Source organism: Gadus chalcogrammus, chromosome 4 (genome assembly GCF_026213295.1).
Source record: "Gadus chalcogrammus isolate NIFS_2021 chromosome 4, NIFS_Gcha_1.0, whole genome shotgun sequence".
NCBI lineage: Eukaryota > Metazoa > Chordata > Actinopteri > Gadiformes > Gadidae > Gadus > Gadus chalcogrammus.
Genome location: NC_079415.1, coordinates 13,421,514 through 13,444,298, shown reverse-complemented (window position 1 = coordinate 13,444,298; position 22,785 = coordinate 13,421,514). Strand labels below are relative to the sequence as shown.

At 48.6% G+C, this 22,785-nt stretch overlaps 1 protein-coding gene across 2 annotated transcripts in view; it reads left to right on the top strand.

Moving 5' to 3' along the window:
• rai14 (retinoic acid induced 14) overlaps positions 1-22,534 on the top strand; it is a 41,187-nt gene extending 18,653 nt beyond the window's left edge. Inside the window, exons 3-20 of one of the 2 annotated variants that reach the window (XM_056587926.1) lie at positions 366-496; positions 4,171-4,259; positions 6,020-6,084; positions 6,783-6,840; positions 7,052-7,122; positions 11,697-11,803; positions 12,399-12,583; positions 13,143-13,168; positions 13,586-13,672; positions 14,149-14,238; positions 14,846-14,989; positions 15,787-16,581; positions 17,204-17,769; positions 18,825-18,993; positions 19,826-19,993; positions 20,343-20,510; positions 20,629-20,694; positions 21,041-22,534. In XM_056587926.1, coding sequence (XP_056443901.1) covers positions 366-496; positions 4,171-4,259; positions 6,020-6,084; positions 6,783-6,840; positions 7,052-7,122; positions 11,697-11,803; positions 12,399-12,583; positions 13,143-13,168; positions 13,586-13,672; positions 14,149-14,238; positions 14,846-14,989; positions 15,787-16,581; positions 17,204-17,769; positions 18,825-18,993; positions 19,826-19,993; positions 20,343-20,510; positions 20,629-20,694; positions 21,041-21,127 — 3,072 coding nt within the window. In that variant the 3' untranslated portion in view covers positions 21,128-22,534. The remainder of the gene's footprint in view (positions 1-365; positions 497-4,170; positions 4,260-6,019; positions 6,085-6,782; positions 6,841-7,051; positions 7,123-11,696; positions 11,804-12,398; positions 12,584-13,142; positions 13,169-13,585; positions 13,673-14,148; positions 14,239-14,845; positions 14,990-15,786; positions 16,582-17,203; positions 17,770-18,824; positions 18,994-19,825; positions 19,994-20,342; positions 20,511-20,628; positions 20,695-21,040) is intronic. The other variant, XM_056587927.1, reaches the window with a different exon arrangement.
• The last annotated feature ends 251 nt before the right edge of the window (positions 22,535-22,785 follow it).

The window sequence follows — 22,785 nt, the reverse complement described above, 5'->3', positions numbered from 1 at the left end:
AGCTTGAGATAAGATCAGTGTTTGCTTTTTCATGCATGTTTTTTTTCATTATCAACATTTTATCCAGGACAAGATCAAATTAATTGTAATCTTTCCTTTGTCACTCTTTTTTCCTGTCTCTCTCCATCTCTGTCTCTGTCTCTCTCCCCCTAACTAACCTCTCCCCTCTCCAAAATACCTCCCTCTCCTCACCTCCCCACACTCACCTCTCTCTCCTTCCCTCTCCAACATCTCTCTCTCCACCATCCAACATACTACTCTCGCTCCCTCTCCCTCCCTCTCTCACGCCCCCCTCCCCCCTCTCCCCCTCCCCCCCTCTCCCCCTCCCCCCTCTCCCCCCCCCCCCCCCCTCTCCCCCTCCCCAGGTCAACGAGTGGAACAAGAATGACGAGCGTCTCCTGGTGTCCGTGGAGCACGGCGAGGTGGAGAAGGTGGCGTCGCTGCTGGCCAAGAAGGGAGCCAGCCCCGTCAAACTGGACAGCGAGGGCAAGTCTGCGTAAGTCCCCCACACCACCCAGCCCTGACCTCTATAGGCTACTGGCTGTTTACACCACCCAGCCCTGACCTCTATAGGCTACTGGCTGTTTACACCACCCAGCCCTGACCTCTATAGGCTACTGGCTGTTGACACCACCCAGCCCTGACCTCTATAGGCTACTGGCTGTTGACACCACCCAGCCCTGACCTCTTCAGGCTACTGGCTGTTTACACCACCCAGCCCTGACCTCTAGGCTACTGGCTGTTTACACCACCCAGCCCTGACCTCTATAGGCTACTGGCTGTTGACACCACCCAGCCCTGACCTCTATAGGCTACTGGCTGTTTACACCACCCAGCCCTGACCTCTAGGCTACTGGCTGTTGACACCACCCAGCCCTGACCTCTATAGGCTACTGGCTGTTTGCACCACCCAGCCCTGACCTCTATAGCCTACTGGCTGTATACACCACCCGGCCCTGAGTCTGTCCTCTGTTGACTAATGGCTGTTTACACCATCAGATGCACCACCTAATGGGTATTTGCATAGAAATCATGCTGTGGCATGCATTTCTTTTGTAGGGTTATTCGTAGCCCTGAATCAAATATAGTCCCAAAGTGCTTCACAGGTCACATTCCTCAACAAGGAAACAAACAATGAATCAATTATTACTATGATTAATAAATAATCTCCAGCTTATTCCAACTTGCAAAGCAATCGTTGCTTAACAGCCTAGAGTATATTTCTCACACCTATGAATGAATGATATTAGGATTAGCTAAAACCTCCACCCTCCTCTGTGCTCCTTCCTCCGCGCACCGATGGCTGCGTTTCCGTCTGACAGCAGCCCAGAGCCAGGCCGTTGCTCAGGCCTCAAAAGACGCATGACGTCGGTGTCATGGCACGCCGCTTTAATTCCTCTTCACAGCTTCAGAGCGAGTGTGGTCCCCAGAGGGAGCGCCAGGACACATTAAACCGTAGGCCGCTTCCTCCCCCCCGCCGGGCGATGGAGCGACACTCAGCGGGGCGCTGGCGTTATGTCCGGGCCTTGTGTCCGGCCGCACGCTAACCAGTCGGTGTAGTAGCTGGTTAGGTTGTACGTTCAATGGAAGATGTACAAAAGCGGGCTTTAGTAGTCGGCTGTTGACTAAAGCATTTCAGTTAAAAGATCATCTTCCGCAAATCCTTTCATTTATGTCTTAACAGGTTTTTAACAAAAAGTGTTGCTATAGTTGTGATTGGATAAGGAACACAATATCGGGATTGTGTCTTTGTGTCTTTAAATGTAATATTATTTAAGTTGTCATAGCTTCATACTCTACCGGTTGTGTTATAATTCCCCGTCCAGTTGCACACTGGAGCCAACAGTGCAATTTGCCAGTAGGCTCATTAAGCAGGGTGTGAAGAACAACAAAAAAGAAGTGTTGTTGTTTATTGAATGAAGGCTTTACGTACTGGCTGCTAAATAGTCCCGTACCAGTCCGTTGAGTCACTCAGGAGGAGCCCATGGGGTAGCACAGGCAAAGGGTGTGTGTTGTCTAATTACCTCCCTCATTTAAATGTTTTTAATATGGAACAGGGGGGCCCTGTTCCAAGGCCATCTGTAGCCCACCACAATCCCACCAAGCGGCCTAATTAGCAGCATTGTTTTAACAACAGCGAGGGGCTTTAGAACAACACATATTCTTAGAAAAGACAACGAAGAGACGGAGAAGGAGACTTGAGAATGGAAGTAGGATTGCTGCGTTGTGTCATGCAGAAGGAAGCTCTTACTGCTACTTTCACTTTATGGCGCTCACTTCTCTATAAGGCCGAGCCAACGGAGGAATGCGGGGTGTATTATTTTAATGACAACGTAAATTCTTCCCGCACTCTCTGAGATCATCCCGTCAGGGGTGGAATGTACGTCTGGGAGCCTTACGTGCACATTCATGCGTGTTCAAACACCTGATTGCAGCCCAATAAAAAGGTGTTGAAGGTGATGTTAAAAACAATAAAAACACCAACAGAACATTCTTTCTCTGGACCCTTTTCGGAAGCAAAAACGTTGTGTTTCTCATCTCTTCAGACCATTCAGCTCTTTGTTTCCAGAACAACAGGCCTTTATCGGTCCTGTGCAGCCCACCTCAGGCCGGTGAGTCAGCACTAGTCAGCGGCAGAGTGTCTGAGGGGGGATGACTTGGTGACTATAAATGCGTGAGCAGAGACTCCAGCCCAGGCTGACCCCTGCTGAAAGTGGTTCATCCTGTTGGGTCAGGTTGCCAGCGCGACAAAAGAAGCAGCCATTTCCCCCCCTCCCCTCCCCCCTTCTGTTCCGCGGTGCAATTATTTAGTTAGTGATACTTATTATAAATTTGAGTTATCTTAAGTTTGACTCCAGTGCATTTTATGAACCCACTTTACGCAACTCCACTCTGTAAGTGCGGTCTACAGTAAAACATACTCATTTTCCACGGCAGCGTGTAAAATCCCCCTTTATGCCCGTTCTCTAGCGCTGCCGTCTCCTTATTAGGACCACAATGATGCCAGCGTGACACGCTGGTTCTCTATGACTAGACTGTCATGATGGCCTCTCAAAAGAGCCTTCTCCAGGCCACTGAGGTCACCAAAGTCCAGCCGTAAGATCGTCAAATGAGTTTGAGTAACACAAGCTCCCTAAGAGCTACTACTGTTGTACAGGAGTCAGAGGGGAAGGTTTAAAGGGACAGGCCAGACCGCTGATGACCCAGACCCACTGTTAATAGCTGACCTCTACACTCTTGTCAAACGACCCAGGGACTTCAATGTGTCCCAAATGTGTGCTTAAATGTAGCATCTCGTGCACACACACACACGCAGACACACAGACACAAACAAAGTCACACACACACACACACACACACACACACACACACACACACACACACACACACACACACACACACACACACACACACACACACACACACACACACACACACACACACACACACACACACACACACACACACACACACACACACAGGCCCTCTTTGCACAAGTTGTTCCTATCCTTGACCCTCTGTTGCTGTGCGACTAGGTAGCAAAGACACACACATATGCATACACACACACACACACACACACACACACACACATACACACACACACACACACACACACACACACACACACACACACACCTTTGTAAAGAGTGATGGATGTGTGGGTGCTGAAGGTCAGCCTCGATACTTCCACGACTCTTTTCGTCTCAACACAAAAGGGGCGTGTATAGCTTTTCTACAGTGATAGAAAAATTCAAGCGCCATTCAATTAAACTGAATGGCGCTCGTGTGTGTGTGTGTGTGTGTGTGTGTGTGTGTGTGTGTGTGTGTGTGTGTGTGTGTGTGTGTGTGTGTGTGTGTGTGTGTGTGTGTGTGTGTGTGTGTGTGTGTGTGTGTGTGTGACTGAATTGGACATGTTCACAACATAAGGCCCTTTGGTTTGATCTCCGGCAACTTCAGATTTTCTCTGAACGGCTTGCCTTGAGCTTACGGGCAACCCCGTCCTGTTTCTTGGACAACTTATACACATAATTGTTGTTAATGTTTTGTCGTTCTTTCATTGTGTGTGTGTGTGGGTGTGTGTGTGTATGTGTGTGTGTGTGTGTGTGTGTGTGTGTGTGTGTGTGTGTGTGTGTGTGTGTGTGTGTGTGTGTGTGTGTGTGTGTGTAGTCTCCATGTAGCGGCGATGCGAGGACTGACCGACTGTCTATCAGTGATCCTGGCCCATGGAGCAGACCTGTCCATCACAGATGCAGCAGGTATGTACTGAACATTATCATTATCATGATGAGTTGGATTATAATTATTATTAAAGTTAGGGCAGGCAATGTTGAGCAACCAGCAAGAGCAAACTCAATTTAGTATCCAACTGAAAAAATCCCATCCTCCTTTCAGACCTCCCTCCAAGCCACTCCCCCAAAACCTGACTAGCTCGCTAGCTTTAGCAATCGATCTCCCTAGCCTTCTGGAAGACACCTTGCAGTGAGTGCATGTAGAGTATGCAAAGGTAGGTAGGTAGACCGGTGGGCCATTCAATCATTTCATTTGTGGCAAATGAAATGATTGGACGAGCTTATAGAGCTTGTAAGTCCGCCCCTTCCGTTAGACCCCCATGGGACCTTTGAGATCTTAAAATATGAATGGGTTTCAATAGAGAGAAAGTAATTATTTTCTGGTCCCAGTCTTTATATGCCTTGGATTACACATATGTTGTTTGTGGATTTAAATGATAATTTTTCTGGACAAGAGTTTGGCCGTTTATTGTGCAATTGTTCAGTTAAAGGCTGTAGAGAAAACACAATGAGAAAGACTACATGTCTCGTATGTGACGTCACGCTCGCTGCGACTGGCGTGGACAAGACCGACAATCTCCCCATCAGCATAACTGACAATCTACACATGCCCCGACTTATGATGGTTTTCACCTCTTTCGATGCTGTTATCCTCCCCTTGGAAAAGAATGGTGAAGTGGAGCAGAGAGATCGCCATGTCTGTACAAGAGTGGTGGTGACGTATATCATTCGCGTCGAGAGCAGCGAGGGGCTGTAGTTCACAAAGCGGCCTCACACAAAACCTAACATTATCAAACTTCTTCGTGAATCTTCTTGGTTTTCTTTGCATTAAAAATTATAATTTAAAATCCACAAACAACATACGTGTAATCAAGGGCAAATAAAGACCGGGACCAGAAAATAATTACTTTCTCTCCATTGAAACCCATTCATATTTTACGATCGCAGAGGTCCCATTGTGGTCTACCGGAAGGGGCAGACTTATGAGCTCTATAGAGGCCTGCATGCCACTTATCTTTTTTTCCTTTTATTTCCTTGTTTTTTTAAATTATTTGATTTTAGCATCAAAAAATGCTTCTAAAACAGATTGCCTACCCTAGCTTTAATGTTAAGAACATCTGACTCTTTTAGATTGTGCCCATACACCTTAAAGTGATTCAACAACACAGGTTAGCCCTGTCTGAGTATTGCTGGGTATTACACAAGAGACTCTGCACAAGCTTCCGTCAGGCTTTAAAGTCAACCGCCATGTGTCTAGGCCTGTTCGCCTCGCATCACCAGGTATCACCGGGGAAGTGTCGTATCTGGGCGTATCCAGGGAGTGTCTGTGGTGAACTACCACCTTGGTAATGTTCCCACCTGTATTTAGGGGTTTTCATGTAAATTGCAATAAAAAAATGACTTTATTCTGCTTTATTGAAAAGTATGCCATTTGACAACCATGGTCAGCTGATATGGTGTGGGTTGGATTGTGTGTACGTGTGTTAAGAAACAATAGTCCTTTAGTGTTGCACATTAGAATTTCCAAACCTAGTCCAGTTTCAGAACTGATTTTCAGAACAGAAGAACGCTGCTTACTTTCCCTTTTGAGGGAGAATCGTTTTTTTCTAGATTTAAATGGGGAATGCATTAGGGCCCTTAAGATTTGCAAGATTCTTCTGCAATCTGGAAGACCCAATACTTTTCTGAAAGAAAATAATAATTGTACTTCCTTTGTTTTCTCTTAGGCTTCACTGCTTTACATCTCGCTGCCAAAAACAACCATGCCGAGTGTGCCAAGAAGCTGCTCCAGGTAGTGTTATCCTGCTGCTGGAGGGACATAAGCCAGAATCACTTGAACTCCTACATGTTTAATCTACATTAGTGTATTGGACTGTGAATACAACGGTAGAAAGACCATGTTCAGTGGGTCTGATTTAGGCTTGGACCAGGTACCACAAACAATTCTGCATTTCTGGGAAGCAATACATAATCCAACGTTAATTATGACTTGCTTTAATAGAAATACATTAAACAAACGGTATGTTAAAGTTATTTGTGAAAGCCGTTTTATTGTAAAGATGAAGAACAGGAGAAGTTTCTAGTTCATTGGGGAGTTTGTTTAGAGAGGCTTCATGGAAACAGAGAACTCTCTGTCATGTTAATGGAAGATGTCTTGAGTTCTAAATGATTTATAAGATGTTTCACATCCCCAAACAATCCAGGTACACACACAAACACACGCGTGCACACACGCGTGCGCACACACACACACGCACACACACACACACACACACACACACACACAGACGCACCACACACTTTTCACAGATATTTTATCACGCAGCATATCATCAGATTTATAAAAAGCACAACCTGTTGAACCCGTTGTGATCGATTATATCTCATGAATGCAAATTCCATGTGATGAGGAAAATCCCGCCAGCGAACGTACTCCCAAGTGTCTACTCTGTCTTCCCTCTACTTTATAACACTGCGTTTCTCCTGCAGAGCAAATGTCCAGTCGAGGCGGTGGACAGTTCTGGGAGGACCGCGCTGCACTATGCAGGTATGAATTCACAACCACGCCATTATTACAATCATCGCAACACATGAGACGTCCAGTTCTCCTTGTTATCCTTCAGAAGCGAGCCGAAGCAGTGAACTAGACCAGGGCTGCTGTATTCTCCACACCACAAATGTCTTGTTTGACTCTGCGTCGTGTGTGTTAGATGCATCGCTAAGCGATGCATGCATCGGTGTATTGATCTGCTCCTCAGCTGCCAGTGGGAGCGCTCAGACCGTGCAGCTGCTGTGCGAACACCGGAGTCCTGTCAACCTCAGAGATGCGGTATGTACTCCAGCACCCGCCCACGCTGTCCGTCACGCTGCCGCTCGCGTCCTGAAGGATTTTCAGGCGTAAAGTAAACACATTACAGGGTCTGTGCCGGTGGATTATCACATCTACTGGTGGATATTCAGCATCTCCATGAGCATCCGGCCACAGTGTGAACCCTTTGGGAGGCTGGGGAAATGAACCGAATAACAGAACATTCACCATGAATGCTTAACGTAATGAATTGAGGTAGCAGTGATTGGATCGCTAGTCACCGTGCTAAAGCTAGCCACAAAGCCTACGCTAGATATGATTAGTAATTGTTTTGCCGACTGCATTGAGGTAGACGGCTGAAAAGACAATCCATTGTGTTTCTGATGTTTTTTAATGGTACTTTATCTCAGAATGAGTCGAAAACATGTGTTTTTTGTTGATGTTGGCAGAAGAGATATTACATTGAAGAGATATTATTCAGCTTCGAATGAAACGGTCAAAATCACGGACGCTGCAAAGTGTGTGCAATTGATTTTGGAAACAATAGATTCAAGGCAGGGTCGGATCTGAGTAGAACCCTCACATGGTAGGGACCAAAGGGCCAATTGAAGCGGCTCACTGCAGAAGGAAAAGTTCAGTTCAGCTTCAAAACATGCAGGCGCTTGATTATTTATCATGATTATTTGTTTGCTACGAATTATCTTTTGGACCTTCCAGGGCAATCGATCTGTCATGTTGAACAGATTTATACCTGGAGTCTCCTCCTCCTTAAACATGTGAAGAGAGTCTTCCCAAGCAGAGGCAGAAAGACTGCAAACTGAAACATGGAGAAGTCGATCATGTCCGTATCCCCAAATAGGTGCGGTATTCAGGGATACGGATATTCTTCTCAGAAGTACAAGAACAAATGTTCTTACTCAAATGTACTGTTATTCATTTAAAAAAAGATATGTGCGTGTCTGTGTGTGTGTGTGTGTGTGTGTGTGTGTGTGTGTGTGTGTGTGTGTGTGTGTGTGTGTGTGTGTGTGTGTGTGTGTGTGTGTGTGTGTGTGTGTGTGTGTGTGTGATTGTATGTTTGTGTGTGTGTGTGTGATTGTATGTGTGTGTTTGTCTGTTCATGTGTCTGTATGTGTGCGTGCGTATTCTTGTGTGTGTGCCGGTGTGAGTGTATGTATGTGCGTGAGTGTGTGTGTGTGTGTGCTTTTGTGTGTGGGGTCAGTGTACTGTGGGAACTCGGTGCTCAGCCACAGACATGTGGTTTCCAGTCGAGAGCCGTCCATGCCTGTGGTTTCTGCCCAACGGGTGTGAGGCAGAAAAGGAAAGGGGGGAAATAAATGAAATTCTACCAAATTGAAAAAAAGAAAGCAAATTCTTTTATTTATTTATTTTGAACTTGAATTGTGATACATACGCACACGACGAACAAACGCAGACGCCCGCCACGCACACACACACACACACACACACACACACACACACACACACACACACACACACACACACACACACACACACACACACACACACACACACACACACACACACACACACACACACACACACACACACACACACACCCAGTGTCCTCAGTGTGTAAAGTGAGGTTGTGCAGAATGTTGCGTGTTCCTCCATTAAACAAAAATGCAGTTGTCCTCGTATTTGCATTTTATCAACACGAGGAGGGGAGGTGAGGAATGCCTCACTGCGCTCCAGATTGTAGAGTCCAGACTCACAGACACGCTGTGATACTGAAACGCTTTAGGGGAGCCATGGAAGGAACATCGGATGTTTTAAATCATGTTTCAACTCCATGACTGCGGGTTGACCATTGACCAAGATCTGCTTCTGCGTGTGTGTTTGTGTTTGTGTGTGTGTGTGTATGTGTGTGTGTGTGCGTGTCTGCGTGTGTCTCTGTGGGTGTGTGTGTGTGTGTGCATGTGAATGCGACATCTGTGCTATAGAATGACCGCTTCTCTCCACACAATCTGTTGTGCACGTGTGACTGTGCATGCGTGTGTGAGCGCATGTATGTGTGAATATAACATCTGTGCTATAGAATGACATTTTTTCCACACAAAATGGGAATACATATGTGTGTGTGTGTGTGCGGGTGCGAGAGAGGGTTCATATGCAGCACGGTGCAAGCTGATATCTGGGTACACACCCGGGCAGTGGTTCGGCTGGCTGGAGTGCCGGCGGTTAGTTGACATGTCGATAGAGAACCGCAGAAAACATCTGGAACGCATTTCCCCAACATCCAGCCTGTATAGTCTGTAGTCTGCAGTCTGAACACTATAGTCTATAGACTATAGTCTATTATCTATATTCTGTAGTCTATAATACATAGTAAATGCTATGTTGTCTGTAGTCTATAGTTTATAGTCTATTATCTATATTCTGTAGTCTATAGTATATGGGCTGTAGTCTGTAGTCTATAGTCTATACTATAGACTACAGACCATTTACTATATACTATAGACTCTATAGTACATAGTATATGGTTTGTGGTCTGTATTCTATCGTCTATAGTAAATGGTCTGTAGTCTGTAGTGACCTATAGCCTATAGTGTATAGTCTGTAGTCTACAGTATATAGTACATTTTCTGGAGTCTATAGTCTATAATATGAAGTATATGGTCTAAAGTCTATAGTATATAGTCTGTCTATAGTATAAAGTATATGGTCTGTAGTCTTTAGTCTATAGTCTATCATCTATATTCTGTAGTCTAAAGTCTAGTATCTATATTCTGTAGTCAAAAGTCTAGTAGCTATATTCTGTAGTCTAAAGTCTATCATCTATATTCTGTAGTCTGTAGTCTATTATCTATATTCTTTAGTCTATAGTCTATTATCTATAGTCTAAAGTCTGCAATCTATTGTCTATCATCTACAGACAGGAGGGTGAGGAGGAAAGGCCAGCTTCTCAGCACCAGGCGATCACGTCTGTAAAGCGTACTTGACTTAAGGAAACACAGACAGCCAAAGAGAAGAGAACGTTTGTGTCTCGACGGTATCTGGCCCATAATGGGATATCAAAAGCATTCATGATGTTGTTTTCCTTTTAAAGTGGTGCTTAAACTAAGCATTATTCCCAGACTACAGTCCATCGAGTGGGGACATGCTGTCCTTTAGTCATTATGGTTGAGTTTGTTCAAGATACTGAGAGTAATTAATCAAAGCTTAGTGTCTTTATTGTCTGTTTTTGTGCCATGATTTAAGTGAGAACACACAGCTGGGTCGTATTTTAACAATTCATATGAAGCAACCGAATCCAACCAACACCCATCCTGAATGCTAGTCCACTACAATAATCCTGCTGAAACCCTTCAGTGGTGCGACCGTCCGTCCACACCGTGATCCATCACCCTCTCAGAGCCTCTCCCCCTGTGGAGAAGTTCAGCGAGAGGATTCGGTTCCAACAAGGTTTAGTTATGCAAACAACCCAGGAAGAAAGTAAAAGGAGAAAACTCTTTCAGGGTCCGGGCTCTCGCAGGGAGCGAGCGGCCCTCTGCGGGCCGGGGCTGCTGAAGTCTTCACCAGCGGTCCCCCCAGACCACAACATGGCCCTGCACCGCCAGACCCGCGGCCTGCCCAGCCATGTCGTATAAAAGCCTAAGCCGCGCTGACATGTTTTACTGGGGCGCTCGGGCCACTTTGAACGTTTACGACGGTGGTGTTGGTTTGAAAAGTAGCCGGCGTACAGGACGAAGAACCGTGCATGGGAAACACTGGGAGAAGTGACGCAGGGTCCATTCCTGGGACATCTTAACTTGATTTATTTAGCCGAATGGCTGTAATTGTTTTCATTCGTCTCTCAGCGTTTATTATCCACTCGTTGCTTAATGACACAACTCGAGACTGACACGCATATCCTGTTTTTCTGGGCACCCGTCTGTCCTGTGGACGTGGACGCCTGCTTCCTTATGTGTGTGCAGTCTGAGTTCTATGACCACACAGGGACATTGCCCTGCTACTGCAGCCATCATTGGTCCGTCTGTCACATTGACCTGCAAGACCTGTGTGTGAGAGGGTTGTTTCCTGTGTGTGTGTGTGTGTGTGTGTGCATGTGTGTTAGTGTGTGTGTGGGGGGAGGGTTGGAGAATGGGTTTATGAGTGACAAGAGGAAGTGAGGAGTGTCAGGGGGTGAGTTTCTGAATGAGTGAGGCAAAGTGTGTGAGTGTGTGTGTGTGTGTGTGTGTGTGTGTGTGTGTGTGTGTGTGTGTGTGTGTGTGTGTGTGTGTGTGTGTGTGTGTGTGTGTGTGTGTGTGTGTGTGTGTCTGCGTGTGTGCCGTGTTTGTTAGTGTGAGGGGGGGGGGGGGTTGTTGGAAATGGGTTTGTGAGTGAGAAGAGGAAGTGAGGGGTGTCAGGGGGAGAGTTTCTGAATTCTGAATGAGTGAGGTAAAGTGTGTGTGTGTGTGTGTACCGACCCAGTTGGTATTAGATGACCCTGTTGTTTTCCATAGCATTCATTCCGTTTTATTGTGGGACAAAAACCGCCCCCCAAAGACAGACTTCCCAACTCCCTGTCACACTGAATGTGTGTGATCCCCGTCCTACGTCCTGACGTGTTAGTGTGTGTCCCCCCCCCACCACAGGACGGCTTCAGCCCGCTGCTGTTATCAGCCCAACACGGCCACACCGAGGCCTGCGCCGCTCTGCTAGACTGCAGCGCTGACATCACTGCGTCGGATAACAACGGCAGGTATGATATGAAGCCAATCCAAGCCAATTCAAACACGCCCACACCCCCACACCCGCACCACCTATAGGCCCGGATCCCTCCCCATACAAGCATTCACACGGTGACTACCCAGCCACTTAGCAGGCACCACTGTTCCCAAAGCCACTCACAAGTCCCTTACATCCATACTATGATGGAGCACACAATGGTAGAGATTCTGCTCAGGGAGGCCAAAGGCCCGGCTGCAGACATCTGGGATCGAACCTGGTACACCCCGACCACTGCGTTATACTTCTACCCCTCCCTTCTCATACACACTTTATAGTAATGTCAATGCAGCAGTTATTGGCCAGAGAACAATGCAGATCACCAGCAAGGACAATAACATGTTGGCAAGTTCACTTGTTCTATACCCTTGTGTTACTGTAGTGTTTGCTATTTTCTGATTATCGTGTTTGTGTGTCTGTGTGTGTTTTCTGTGTATGTATTGTGTGTATTGTGTGTATTGTGTGTGTGTATGTGTGTGTGTGTGTGTGTGTGTGTGTGTGTGTGTGTGTGTGTGTGTGTGTGTGTGTGTGTGTGTGTGCGTGTGTGTGTGTGTGTGTCTCTCCTGCAGGACGGTGTTGATGCTAGCCAGCCAGAGCAGCGGGGGGGCGCTGGTGGACCTCCTGCTCAGCAGGGGGGCTGACCCGTGGGCCGTGGACTCCCAGGGCCACGACGTCCAGCACTACGCCCAGCTGGCCCCCAGCCCCGAGACCAGGGCCTGCCTCACCGCCGCCCTGCAGATACACCAGGGACCAGGTGAGACACACACACATTCATACACACACACACACACACACACACACACACACACACACACACACACACACACACACACACACACACACACACACACACACACACACACACACACACACACACACACACACACACACACACACACATGCATACATATACAAACACACACATACACACACACTATGCATGCATCCATACATGCATGTATTACTGTATCTCTAGTAGGGATCAAATTTGACAGTTTCTGTCTTGCTGTGTTAATGGTTGAGTTACTGTATAGTGTAATATAACTATGATAGAAGTGGCTTAATTTCATGGTACAAGCTGGTATTACACCTATTAGGGGTTCAACACTGCCACCTTCAGGACATGTACTGTATGCAAGCTCTCGCTGTATTTTTGTTTTCACGCATGTGAATGTGGATCACATTCACATCACGTCGCCATAAAAAGCCACCCTATTCCAAACTGTTGGAAATTGCATTAACATCAAATATAAGCTTATTGAAATTTTCATTTTCAAATTATACAAAACTATTATTGTTGTTTTTATTCACAGAAACAAGATCTCCTAAAAGCCCCCAAGTAAGAAGCCTTCTTCTTCAGGATAACGTGACCACTAATGTTCCAGATGATTCTAGCAAGCAGGATCACAAATCTGCAATCAAAACTCTCATATCTCTTCTTCATTTAAATTAAAGTCTGTTGTAGTTACACTCACTCAATCGTTCAAATCCTATATATGTGTAGTTCAATATAGGTTTATAAACATGTGTAATCAACTAAATATGTGTCATTAAAGGGAAACATAGTAGTAGGCTACACCATTTAATGTCTACAGGAAATCTCTTCAGATCAGCCTGAAAACACAACCACATTATTTTCCAACTTCAAGCATACCCTTCCTTCACTAACCACTACTAAAATACACTGCCTTCTCCTTTACCTTGACCTCCGTCCCCTTCCCCTGGTGTCCCCTCCTCCTCCTCTTCCTCCACTCAGCATGATCAAGTAGCTAAGCTAAGCGATGATCGGATCACAACGCCCAAAAAGCGAAAGGCCCCTCCGCCTCCCGTTAGCTCACGGCAGGTAAACCTTAACGCTTCACCCGTTCACACGCTCACCCACCACACATGGCACCCTGTCTGTCCTAGGTGTGTGTCTGCACCAGCTGTTTGTGTGCATGTGTGGGTGGTGTGCGGGCCAGGTGTGCATCTGTGTGTGTGTGGGGGGGGGGGGGGGGGTGGTCTGTGTATGTGTGTGTTTGGGGGGGTTGGGAGGTCTGTGTGTGTGTGTGTGTGTGGGGGGGGGTGGTCTGTGTGTGTCTGCGGGGGGGAGGGGGTCTGTGTGTGTGTGTGTGTGTGTGTGTGTGTGTGTGTGTGTGTGTGTCTGTCATTCTCTACCGTGATGTTTCATTTCCTTCGATACTTGTCTTTGATACTCTCAAACTAACCCTGGAGATGTATTGTGGTCCAATTGTTTACTCTTGGTTCTTATTAAGTAATCAAACACAATTAACTATCCAAAGCGAACTTCCCTCCGTAACTTTGATTCTATTTCTGAAGAACTCTGAGACTTCCGCCCCCTCGTCTCCCTCCTTCACCATATCTCCCGGGCCCAGCCAGGGAGACGGCGGCCAGCAGTTCCCCGACAAGGTAACCCCCTCTCGATCACTGTCGGGAGTTGGCTTCCCACAGTGGGGGGGGGGGGTACTGCGGCACATACGCCCCCGTGTGTCCCGCACATACATGTGTTCCAGGGTTCATGTCTGACGTGTATGTTGCAGCAAGGCCCCGATGACCTCAACCCCTCTGCATTCCTCCCCTCCTCTCCCCCCGTCGGCTGGTCCGTCCCTCTTTCTCCTCCTCCTCTAATTGCTATGCTCCTCTCGCGTCCTCCCATTGCTGCCCATGTCACCCTTCATCTCCTACCCTGGCCCTCCTACTCCCCTCCCACCTCTCCTCTCCTTCCCTCCTCCCCGACCCCCACCTCCCCTCCCCTCTCCCCCCCCCCACACATAACTCTCTCTCCCTGTCCCACACTCTCATCCCCTCCCCTCTCCTCTCCTCCCCTCTCTTCCCTACCCTCCCCTCTCCCCCCCTCCCCTCCCATACCCTCTCCTCCCCTACCCTCACTTGCTTATATCCCCTCCCCACACCTACCTCTCTCCCCTCCCCTCTCCAACACACCCCTGCTCTCTCTCTGTCTCTCTCTCTCTCTCTGTTCTCTGTCTCTCTGTCTCTCCCTCTGTCTCCTTCTCAGGAGGAGGAGGAGGACGCGTCTCTGAAGGAGCAGGTGGAGAAGCTGCAGGAGGAGAGGAGCCTGCTGCTGGAGACCATCGAGGACCTGAAGAACGTGGTGGAGCACGCCGTTCCCGTGGCGACCGACCCCGGGCGGGGCGAGCAGGTGAGCCAAAGCAAACACGGCGGTCGTGTCGGTATGTTCATCACACCGTGGTCACACACGGTGTGTTTTACAATGACCGTTGGCCCCGGGCCAAAGGAAGAGAGGGCCAAGGTCCACGTTGGGAACACCGCAGGAACAACGGGTTGGGATCAGTGGCAGTGAGAGATGTGGTGTGTGATGTAATCATTAACTGCTAGAAACCACAGGGATACTGGAGAGATTCACACAGTAAAGAAAACAAGGGTTCAGTCGAAATACATTCATGTTATTCTGCTCTTATTGGTGAAACGAACATAGGAGACTGTAAATAGATGGCTGTCCAGTCCTCTGTTGGCGTCTGATCAAATCTGCAGAAAAAGGAAAAACTAAAGAACAAAAACCGGCTCTCCTCCTGCCCTTTGTGTTCAGCTTTGGCGGCTCAAAGCCACCTGGGCTGTGTAGAAAACCTCCCAAGACACGGCTGGGTGTTCAACAGCCATTGAACTCAGCCACCATTTGCATTCTTGGCAGATGCTTAGCCTTCTCTTAGACCTGTCACGACTCGCTTTGTTGTTCAGCAGGTAGAGAGGGGTCCCAATCACCTCTTTTAGGCCCCTGTGTGTGTGTGATGTGTGTGTGTGTGTGTGTGTGTGTGTGTGTGTGTGTGATGTGTGTGTGTGTGTGTGTGTGTGTGCGCGTGTGTGCGTGTACATGTACATGTGCAAACGTGAGCATTCATACGTGTGTATGTGTTGCACACGCATGCCGCAGAGACCCATCCCACTCAAACCCCCTTCTCTCTCCCGTGGGTTTTCTAGAAGCGTCCGTCCTTCCCAGCAGCGGAGGCCCTGACCGAAAGCGGCCGCCCGGGGAGCATGACCTCCAACGCCTCCTTCCACTCCACCCAGGACATGGACACGGAGACCCCGGACCCGTCGTACGCCCGGCCCCCGGTCCTGGAGGGCCAGGACGCGGGGGTCCCCGAACCGGGGGACGGCGTCGCAGCGATGGAACAGGGTGAAGGAGGAGGAGGAGGAGGAGGAGGAGGAGGAGGAGGAGGGGGAGGGGCCCAGGAGGAGGAGATCGGACTGCTGAGGCAGGCCCTGGAGGGCGTTCAGACCAAGCTGCTGGAGACGCGCAAGGAGAACCGCTCGCTGCAGGCCCAGCTGAAGCCGGGCGGGGCGGCGGGGTCGGAGCGCAGCCGGGAGAGGGAGAGGAGCCGGGAGGAGGACCTGCTGGAGAGCCTGGCCGAGCTGCAGGCCAAGCTCACCGAGTCCCAGGAGAGGTTCCACCGCGCCATGGAGGAGATGGAGGAGATGAGAACGCAAGGAGGAGGAGGAGGAGGAGAGAGAGAAGGTGACATGATGATTGACAGACAGGAAGACCAGAGGCGGAGAATGTCACTGGAACAGGAAGTGCAGCAGCTGAAGTCCCACCTCGCCCAGTCGGTGAGCGAGCAGGAGAGGGCGGGACTGCGGGTCAGACAGCTGGAGGAGGTGCTGAGGACCAACATGGAGGAGCAGGCCAGCGGGAAATGGGAAGAGCAGGAAAGGAGGCGCGTGCACATGGAGGAGTTGTACAAGGAGGCGCGGGAGGAGATCAGAATGCTCCAGGTAAACACAAAAGAAGAATGCATGTTGGCCCGGTAGGAAAAGTGAAAAAATGACTTCAAACATAGCGACTTCAGGAAACTGCTAAAGGGGATTTGTCACGCTTCACTATTTTCCAATATAAGGGAGCGTTGCTCCATACGCCTCTTGTGAAAACAGTAAGATGAGCAACATCAACTCTGTTCCCGCCGCAAAATTGCATAAAAGTTAGCCAGTAGCATGCCCGTAGCAAGCTATGAGTCCGGACCTCTGTGATTATTTATCAGAGTTAAAAAAATAATTTGTACACAAAATCAGCGGTTGAGAACTGCTAAATTCAGTTGAGACTTGTTGACCTCACTATTTTTTATACCCTAGCTACGGCCCCGGCCAGGACTGGTCTTTTTTTAAGTATACCATACCTCATACCATGGCAAGCGCAGACAACTCAAAACAAATATTCTCACAGAATATTTATATCATGGCACGCACTAATCGCTGACTCTAGGCTTGTCCATTTCTTACACAGCACTCAAATAATAGCTCTGAAATCTCACCCGAACACCTTTTATATTGTGCACATTTCAATCAAATTCCTTTTTCCCCCGTATCATTTCCAACCCGCTATCCCGGCCGCTGCCTGCAGGAGGCGCTGCGGGGCACGGTGCCCGTGGAGGAGGCCGCCAAGGACTTTGAGCAGATGAAGGCGGAGATGAGCCAGGTGATCGCCGGACTGCAGTGCCGCCTGCTGGAGCTGTCGCACGCCTACAGCGACACCAAGAGCCAGCTCAGCACCGCCCAGAAACAGCTGGAGGACTCCTCCACCACCGCGAGCACCACCTCCCCCACGACCTCCCCTTCATCTGAACAGCAACAGCAACAACAACAACAACAACAACAGCAACAGCAACTACAACAGCAACAATTACAGCTAGAGCAGCAGCAGCAGCAGCTGCAGGTGTTAACCAGCAGAGTACAGGAGCTGCAGGCTGCCTTGGAGGAGACGGAGAAGAGGCTGTCTGCGGCCAATCAGGAGTCGGTGGCACTGACGCAGGAGGCAGAGGTCCTGGCCCAGAGGTCCGTCTCCCTGGACGACCACTCCCGGGTTGTCTCGTCGCTAGGCAGCGCCATCAAGGAGCTGGAGAGCCAATCGGAGGGCCTGAGAGAGGAGTTGTCCCAGAAGAAGTTGCAGGTGGATGCCCTGCAGAACAGGTGTGTTGAGGGAGAACAACTATTATTCACTTCAGTATCTTCTGAAACTGTTCCCTGCACTCGGACGCGAGCTACTCATCTGGGTTTCCATTCAGCAACACATTGTGCGACATCACAAGGGGCCTCTGTTCGTCCGTCTATGACCACTGCTTTGCTATCTACCACACCAGCGATCTTACAGGAAAAAACGTACAGAAAACTGATATTTTTTTCTTTACAAGCGCCTTAATGTACAAAAGATGTTCCGCAAAGCTACATATTGGAGCTTTTTTTTTGTATTCCTAGCAGGAGCCAACATCTTTATATAATCGTAACACGTCGGGCAATCACGTGTTCGTACGAGCCGGGGGGAAAGAGATGCTGGTGCATTAACAGCTCAACCATCAAGTCCCCCTGTTGGCCCCTTCTCTCTCTCTCGCTCTCTCTCTGGCTCTCGGGCTCTCTCTTTCGCTCTCTCCCTCTGCGCTCGTCCACATGTGGAAGCACAGACGTGATTACGGCCTGTGGGTACGTTCTGACAGGGCGGCCCGCTGTGGTCTGGCCCAATATGTTTGATATTAGGCCCAATATGTACATGTGTGTGTGTGTGCGTAGCGTACAGCGATAGGTTTGGCTCCTCGTAATCCGTGCACATTAATCATCTACACGGCTGGATGTGTCGTTGGAAACCATACTTTCCCATGGGGCGAATGTTCCTTTATACTGTCGCCACAGTAATCATGTTGAATGTGCTTTAGGCAGAAGCTGGTGCTGTTCCAGTAGAACAAGGATCTGCCAACGCTCGTCTCCTTAGACAGACTCACAGCTTTGGTTATTCTGTGATTATTATTTTTAGTTGTATTGTTTGTAATGTGTAAATCTACACTATAAACGTTTTGCCTGCAACAAGTAGACTCCCCCACCAGACACACACACGCACACACACACACACACACACACTCCCCCATACATGGATTTAAAGAGACTAAAGATTTACTGGAAGCATGACACACAGCTGACCCGTCATAGGCCCGCGTCACATGCCGATCCTTCCCTTGTCCTTCCTCCACCACCAGGCTGTCCGCAGAGAAGGAGCTCGCCCCCGAGGACTCGGTCCCCCGGCTGCAACACGAGGCCACGCGGCAGGGCCTGGAGGGCGAGGTGGGCCGCCTGACGCAGCTCCTCCAGGGGGCCCTCAGGAAGCAGGACGAGATGGCCTTGGAGGCTGCCGCCGTCTGGCAGGAGGTAAGGGGGAGGAGGAGGAGGAGGAGGTGGTGAAGGAGGAAGAGGCGGAGGAGGAGGAGGAGGAGGATATTGCGGTGGAGGAGGAAGAGGCGAAGGTAGGACGAGGTAGACGGGGTGGAGCAGGTAGAGGGGTTGTGGGAGGAAGAGGAGGAGGAGGAGGTGGTGCTGGAGGAGGAGGTGGAAGATAAAGCGGTAAAGCCGGAGGAGGTGGTGGGGGAGCAAGAGGTGGAGCTGAGGAGGATGACTCAGATCTTTTCATAGAATCCTCCCATTCAGTAAACCACCGATGACAGCCCATGTTATGAAACACTGTTGCAACAACTGACACTGCGTGACTTTCTCAGAGAGTGTCTATTCAACACGTTGTGGGTTGTGATTATGTTCATCTTCATCCAAATGGAGACAGAATGTTTTCAATGGAGAGAAAGCGACTGGGATGTGAAGTTGGGGGAGAGGAGAAGTGGCTGGCAGATGGAGGTCATGAGGAAGGAACAGATACCGTTTACCATAAAGCTTAATACCTTACTTCCATGTCATCCCAATGTCGTGTCAATATAAAACTAGTGCAGCATAAGCACTATACTTCACATTCAGTCGCTCCCATACTTTCCCCTAACCCGTTCGAACACTTTACACTTACGCTTTACACCTTTTGTGAGCTATTGATGCTATTTATTTGTACATATTTTAATTTTTACTTATCTTTATTTACTTTATATTGTATTGTTGCCGCTATGTGACTTTGGAAAAACCAACCCTAAGATGTTGCTCTTGTGTACTTGATCAATAAGAGGATGGAATAAGGTTCTGATTCTCACTTCCCCCCCCCCAGGTGCGGGAGAGCCGGGCAGAGCGGGAGGCGCTGACGGAGGAGGTGGCGTCCCGGGACAAGGAGAACCAGGGGCTGGGCTCCAGGCTGGCGGAGGCCCAGGACGGCGTGGCCCAGCTGAAGCAGCTGGTGGAGAACCACCAGTGCTCCGAGAGGGAGAAGAACAAACGGGTGGGTGGATGGGCGGGCGGGCGGGCGCCGCCAGCAGGACGCACCCGGGCCCCCTGCTCTGGTGCCTGGCTGTGGGGACTGTTGTCGTGGTAACGGCGGACCCCCTGGTTCAGTGAGACCTGAAGTGGGCGTCGATGGACAGATCTCCTCTGAGCCCTGCTGGGAATAACGTTATAAATAGCAGTTGTGTCACATCTTGTTCTTGTTTTTTTTGGTCATGTGTGACTCAATATGCAGAGGGTTGTGTTCGTTTTTTTTAACTTCTTTACTTGAAGTGTTGTTGTCTATACAGCACTGAACACAACTGCTTGCGTGGATAGCTAATAGTATTGTTATTTTTTTATTCCAGATTGATGACCTGTCACGGGAAGTAGGGAAGTTGAAGGACGCCTTGAACAGCCTATCACAGCTGTCCTACACCGCTAGTCCCGCCTCCAAGAGGTTGCAGCAAAACCAACAAAACCAACAGATGGAGATGTTGCAGCAGCAAATAAAACAGCTCCAGTACCAGCTAGCGGTAGGCAGAACTTCCTGAGCAGAGTTGTTGGTTAGGACAAACGACTCGGTTCATGACTTAAGCTTTTGGATTGGACAAAAACGACCAGTGATGAAACTATTCCCTGTGCTTTTCCTAGGAGTCCAAGAAGCAGCACAACGAGATTGTGTCAGTGTACAGGATGCATCTCCTTTATGCAGTTCAGGTACACACACACACTGCACATTTACATACACACGCATGCACACACGTTCACACGTACACACACACAAGTACACACACACACACTGCACGCACACGCCAAACACACACACACTGCGCACACACACAGACATACAAAAACCCAATTGTGCACACACATGCACACACCCACATACGCGCACCCACGCATGCATGCATGCACACACACATACACATGTTTTTTCTTTTCAAATCAATTGGTCTGTTGAGGGTGTTTGAAGTGAAGTGGCGAGTTCCATCTGAAGCAGGTGCTGGATATACTGTGTGTGTGGGTTTTGATTGACCCCTGACTTGTGTTGGTGGCGTTGCAGGGCCAGATGGACGAGGACGTGCAGAAGGCCCTGAAGCAGATCCTGATGATGTGTAAGGTGCCAAACCCGGCCAGGGAGACCTGCTGAACCCCCCCCCGCACCCCAGCCCATCCCCTCCGCGTTCTCCCCCTAACTACAGCGTGACTTCAATCATATCCTCCTTATCGTCCATCACCCCATCCTATTCACTTTGACCATCGTCCTCCAACCACGTCCTGGTCGGTCCCTGCACATTGCCCTGGCGACGAGGTCCGCCCACCATCACGCCGACCCCAAGGGTTCACAGGGTGTCTCCATGCGTTGCTCAGGCCACTCCTGACCCTCCACAACAAAGGCAACACAAATCCTCTTCAAACGTTACATGAACATGGCTTTGCACCGACATCAGTACTGCAGGAGCTTAGAGGTACACACTGCACCAGCATAGCACGGCATGAGACCGGCATGTTGGGGTTCACTGAGGCATGAGTGCTCCTCAAGACGTCCTCTCCACGTCTAGCCAACAGCGGGCGGGCAAACGAGACAGCACAGCCAATGCAAACATAAAGGATCGTCTCACTTTACACTAACGTTGTTTTCGTCTTATGTTTTTTTGTTACTGTGCTTGTCGAGTTCAAAGCCTCCAACCGAAATGCCATCTGTTTGATCCGACAGTGTTACTGGTCAAGGTGTTCAAAGTGGTCATGTTCAATTGATGCGACCTAAATTATTGTAACGTCACCGATCAACATTGTACCCGAGTTGTATTTTCTGGCTGCATTTCTACCGACGAGTTGAGTACAGTGTTTCTACAGAATATTTTGGTATGAGCATAAGCAAGCATTTACATATGAATATATTGAAACACAAAACGTTGAGGTGTATTAGCATGTGTTTTTTCGATGTTATGGTTTTTCAACAAATGAACAATGAAGATATTTCCCTTGTATTGATTGTTGTTGTTGTGACATTTCTAGAAGTTGAGCAACACACTACAATGTTGCCTTTCCTGTCCTGCCTCACCCCTCCCTTGCCTTATCCCTCTCATCAACTATTCTTGGTATTATAAGTTATCACTTTAGTGTTAGTTCTGCCTGACATCACCGTGCACCCGTTCTTTTTGCCTTCTCCTTTTCTTTCTCGTGTTGGCCTGACAGTATTTGGCGAGATTCATACTTATTTACATTGGGTACATTTCGGCTGATCTTCGCTAGTCGTCGTTGGCTTTCATTGTTCTCGAGAAAGAGGGTTAGTTGTTTTTCCTGTGTCTGCACTATTTCTCCGCCTTGTTTCTCTGGCTCTCACCGGTCTGAATAAATAACGATGGGAAACGTTTTGAATTGAACCGCAGTGTTTGATTTTCTTTGGTCCTGTCGTGCATCTTTTATTCTGCCTGTTTGCCGCGTATCAATTTATATCTGTTGAGGTAGGCCTATTCTAAGTAGCTTTCTCACTCCTGTCTTGCCACTATAGATATTACCATTTGGTTAATTGAATTAACAGGTCTCTGAAGCAGATGATGGACTGAATCTGAATAAATGCATCTTGCTTGTGGATGCAGAGTTATTTGTTGTGTGTTACACGACCAGCATTACTCAGAGAAAAGGATGTCTATCGTCATTTTATGTCTGCGTTCTCGGGTGTTATTTTTTTAGAGCAACTTGCTGCAGACTGTAGGGCTTATAATAGCTCTCATTAAATAGGACAGAACCAATTAGCTCTTGACAGACATTAAGATGAGTGAACCTGGATCATATTATAGGCCT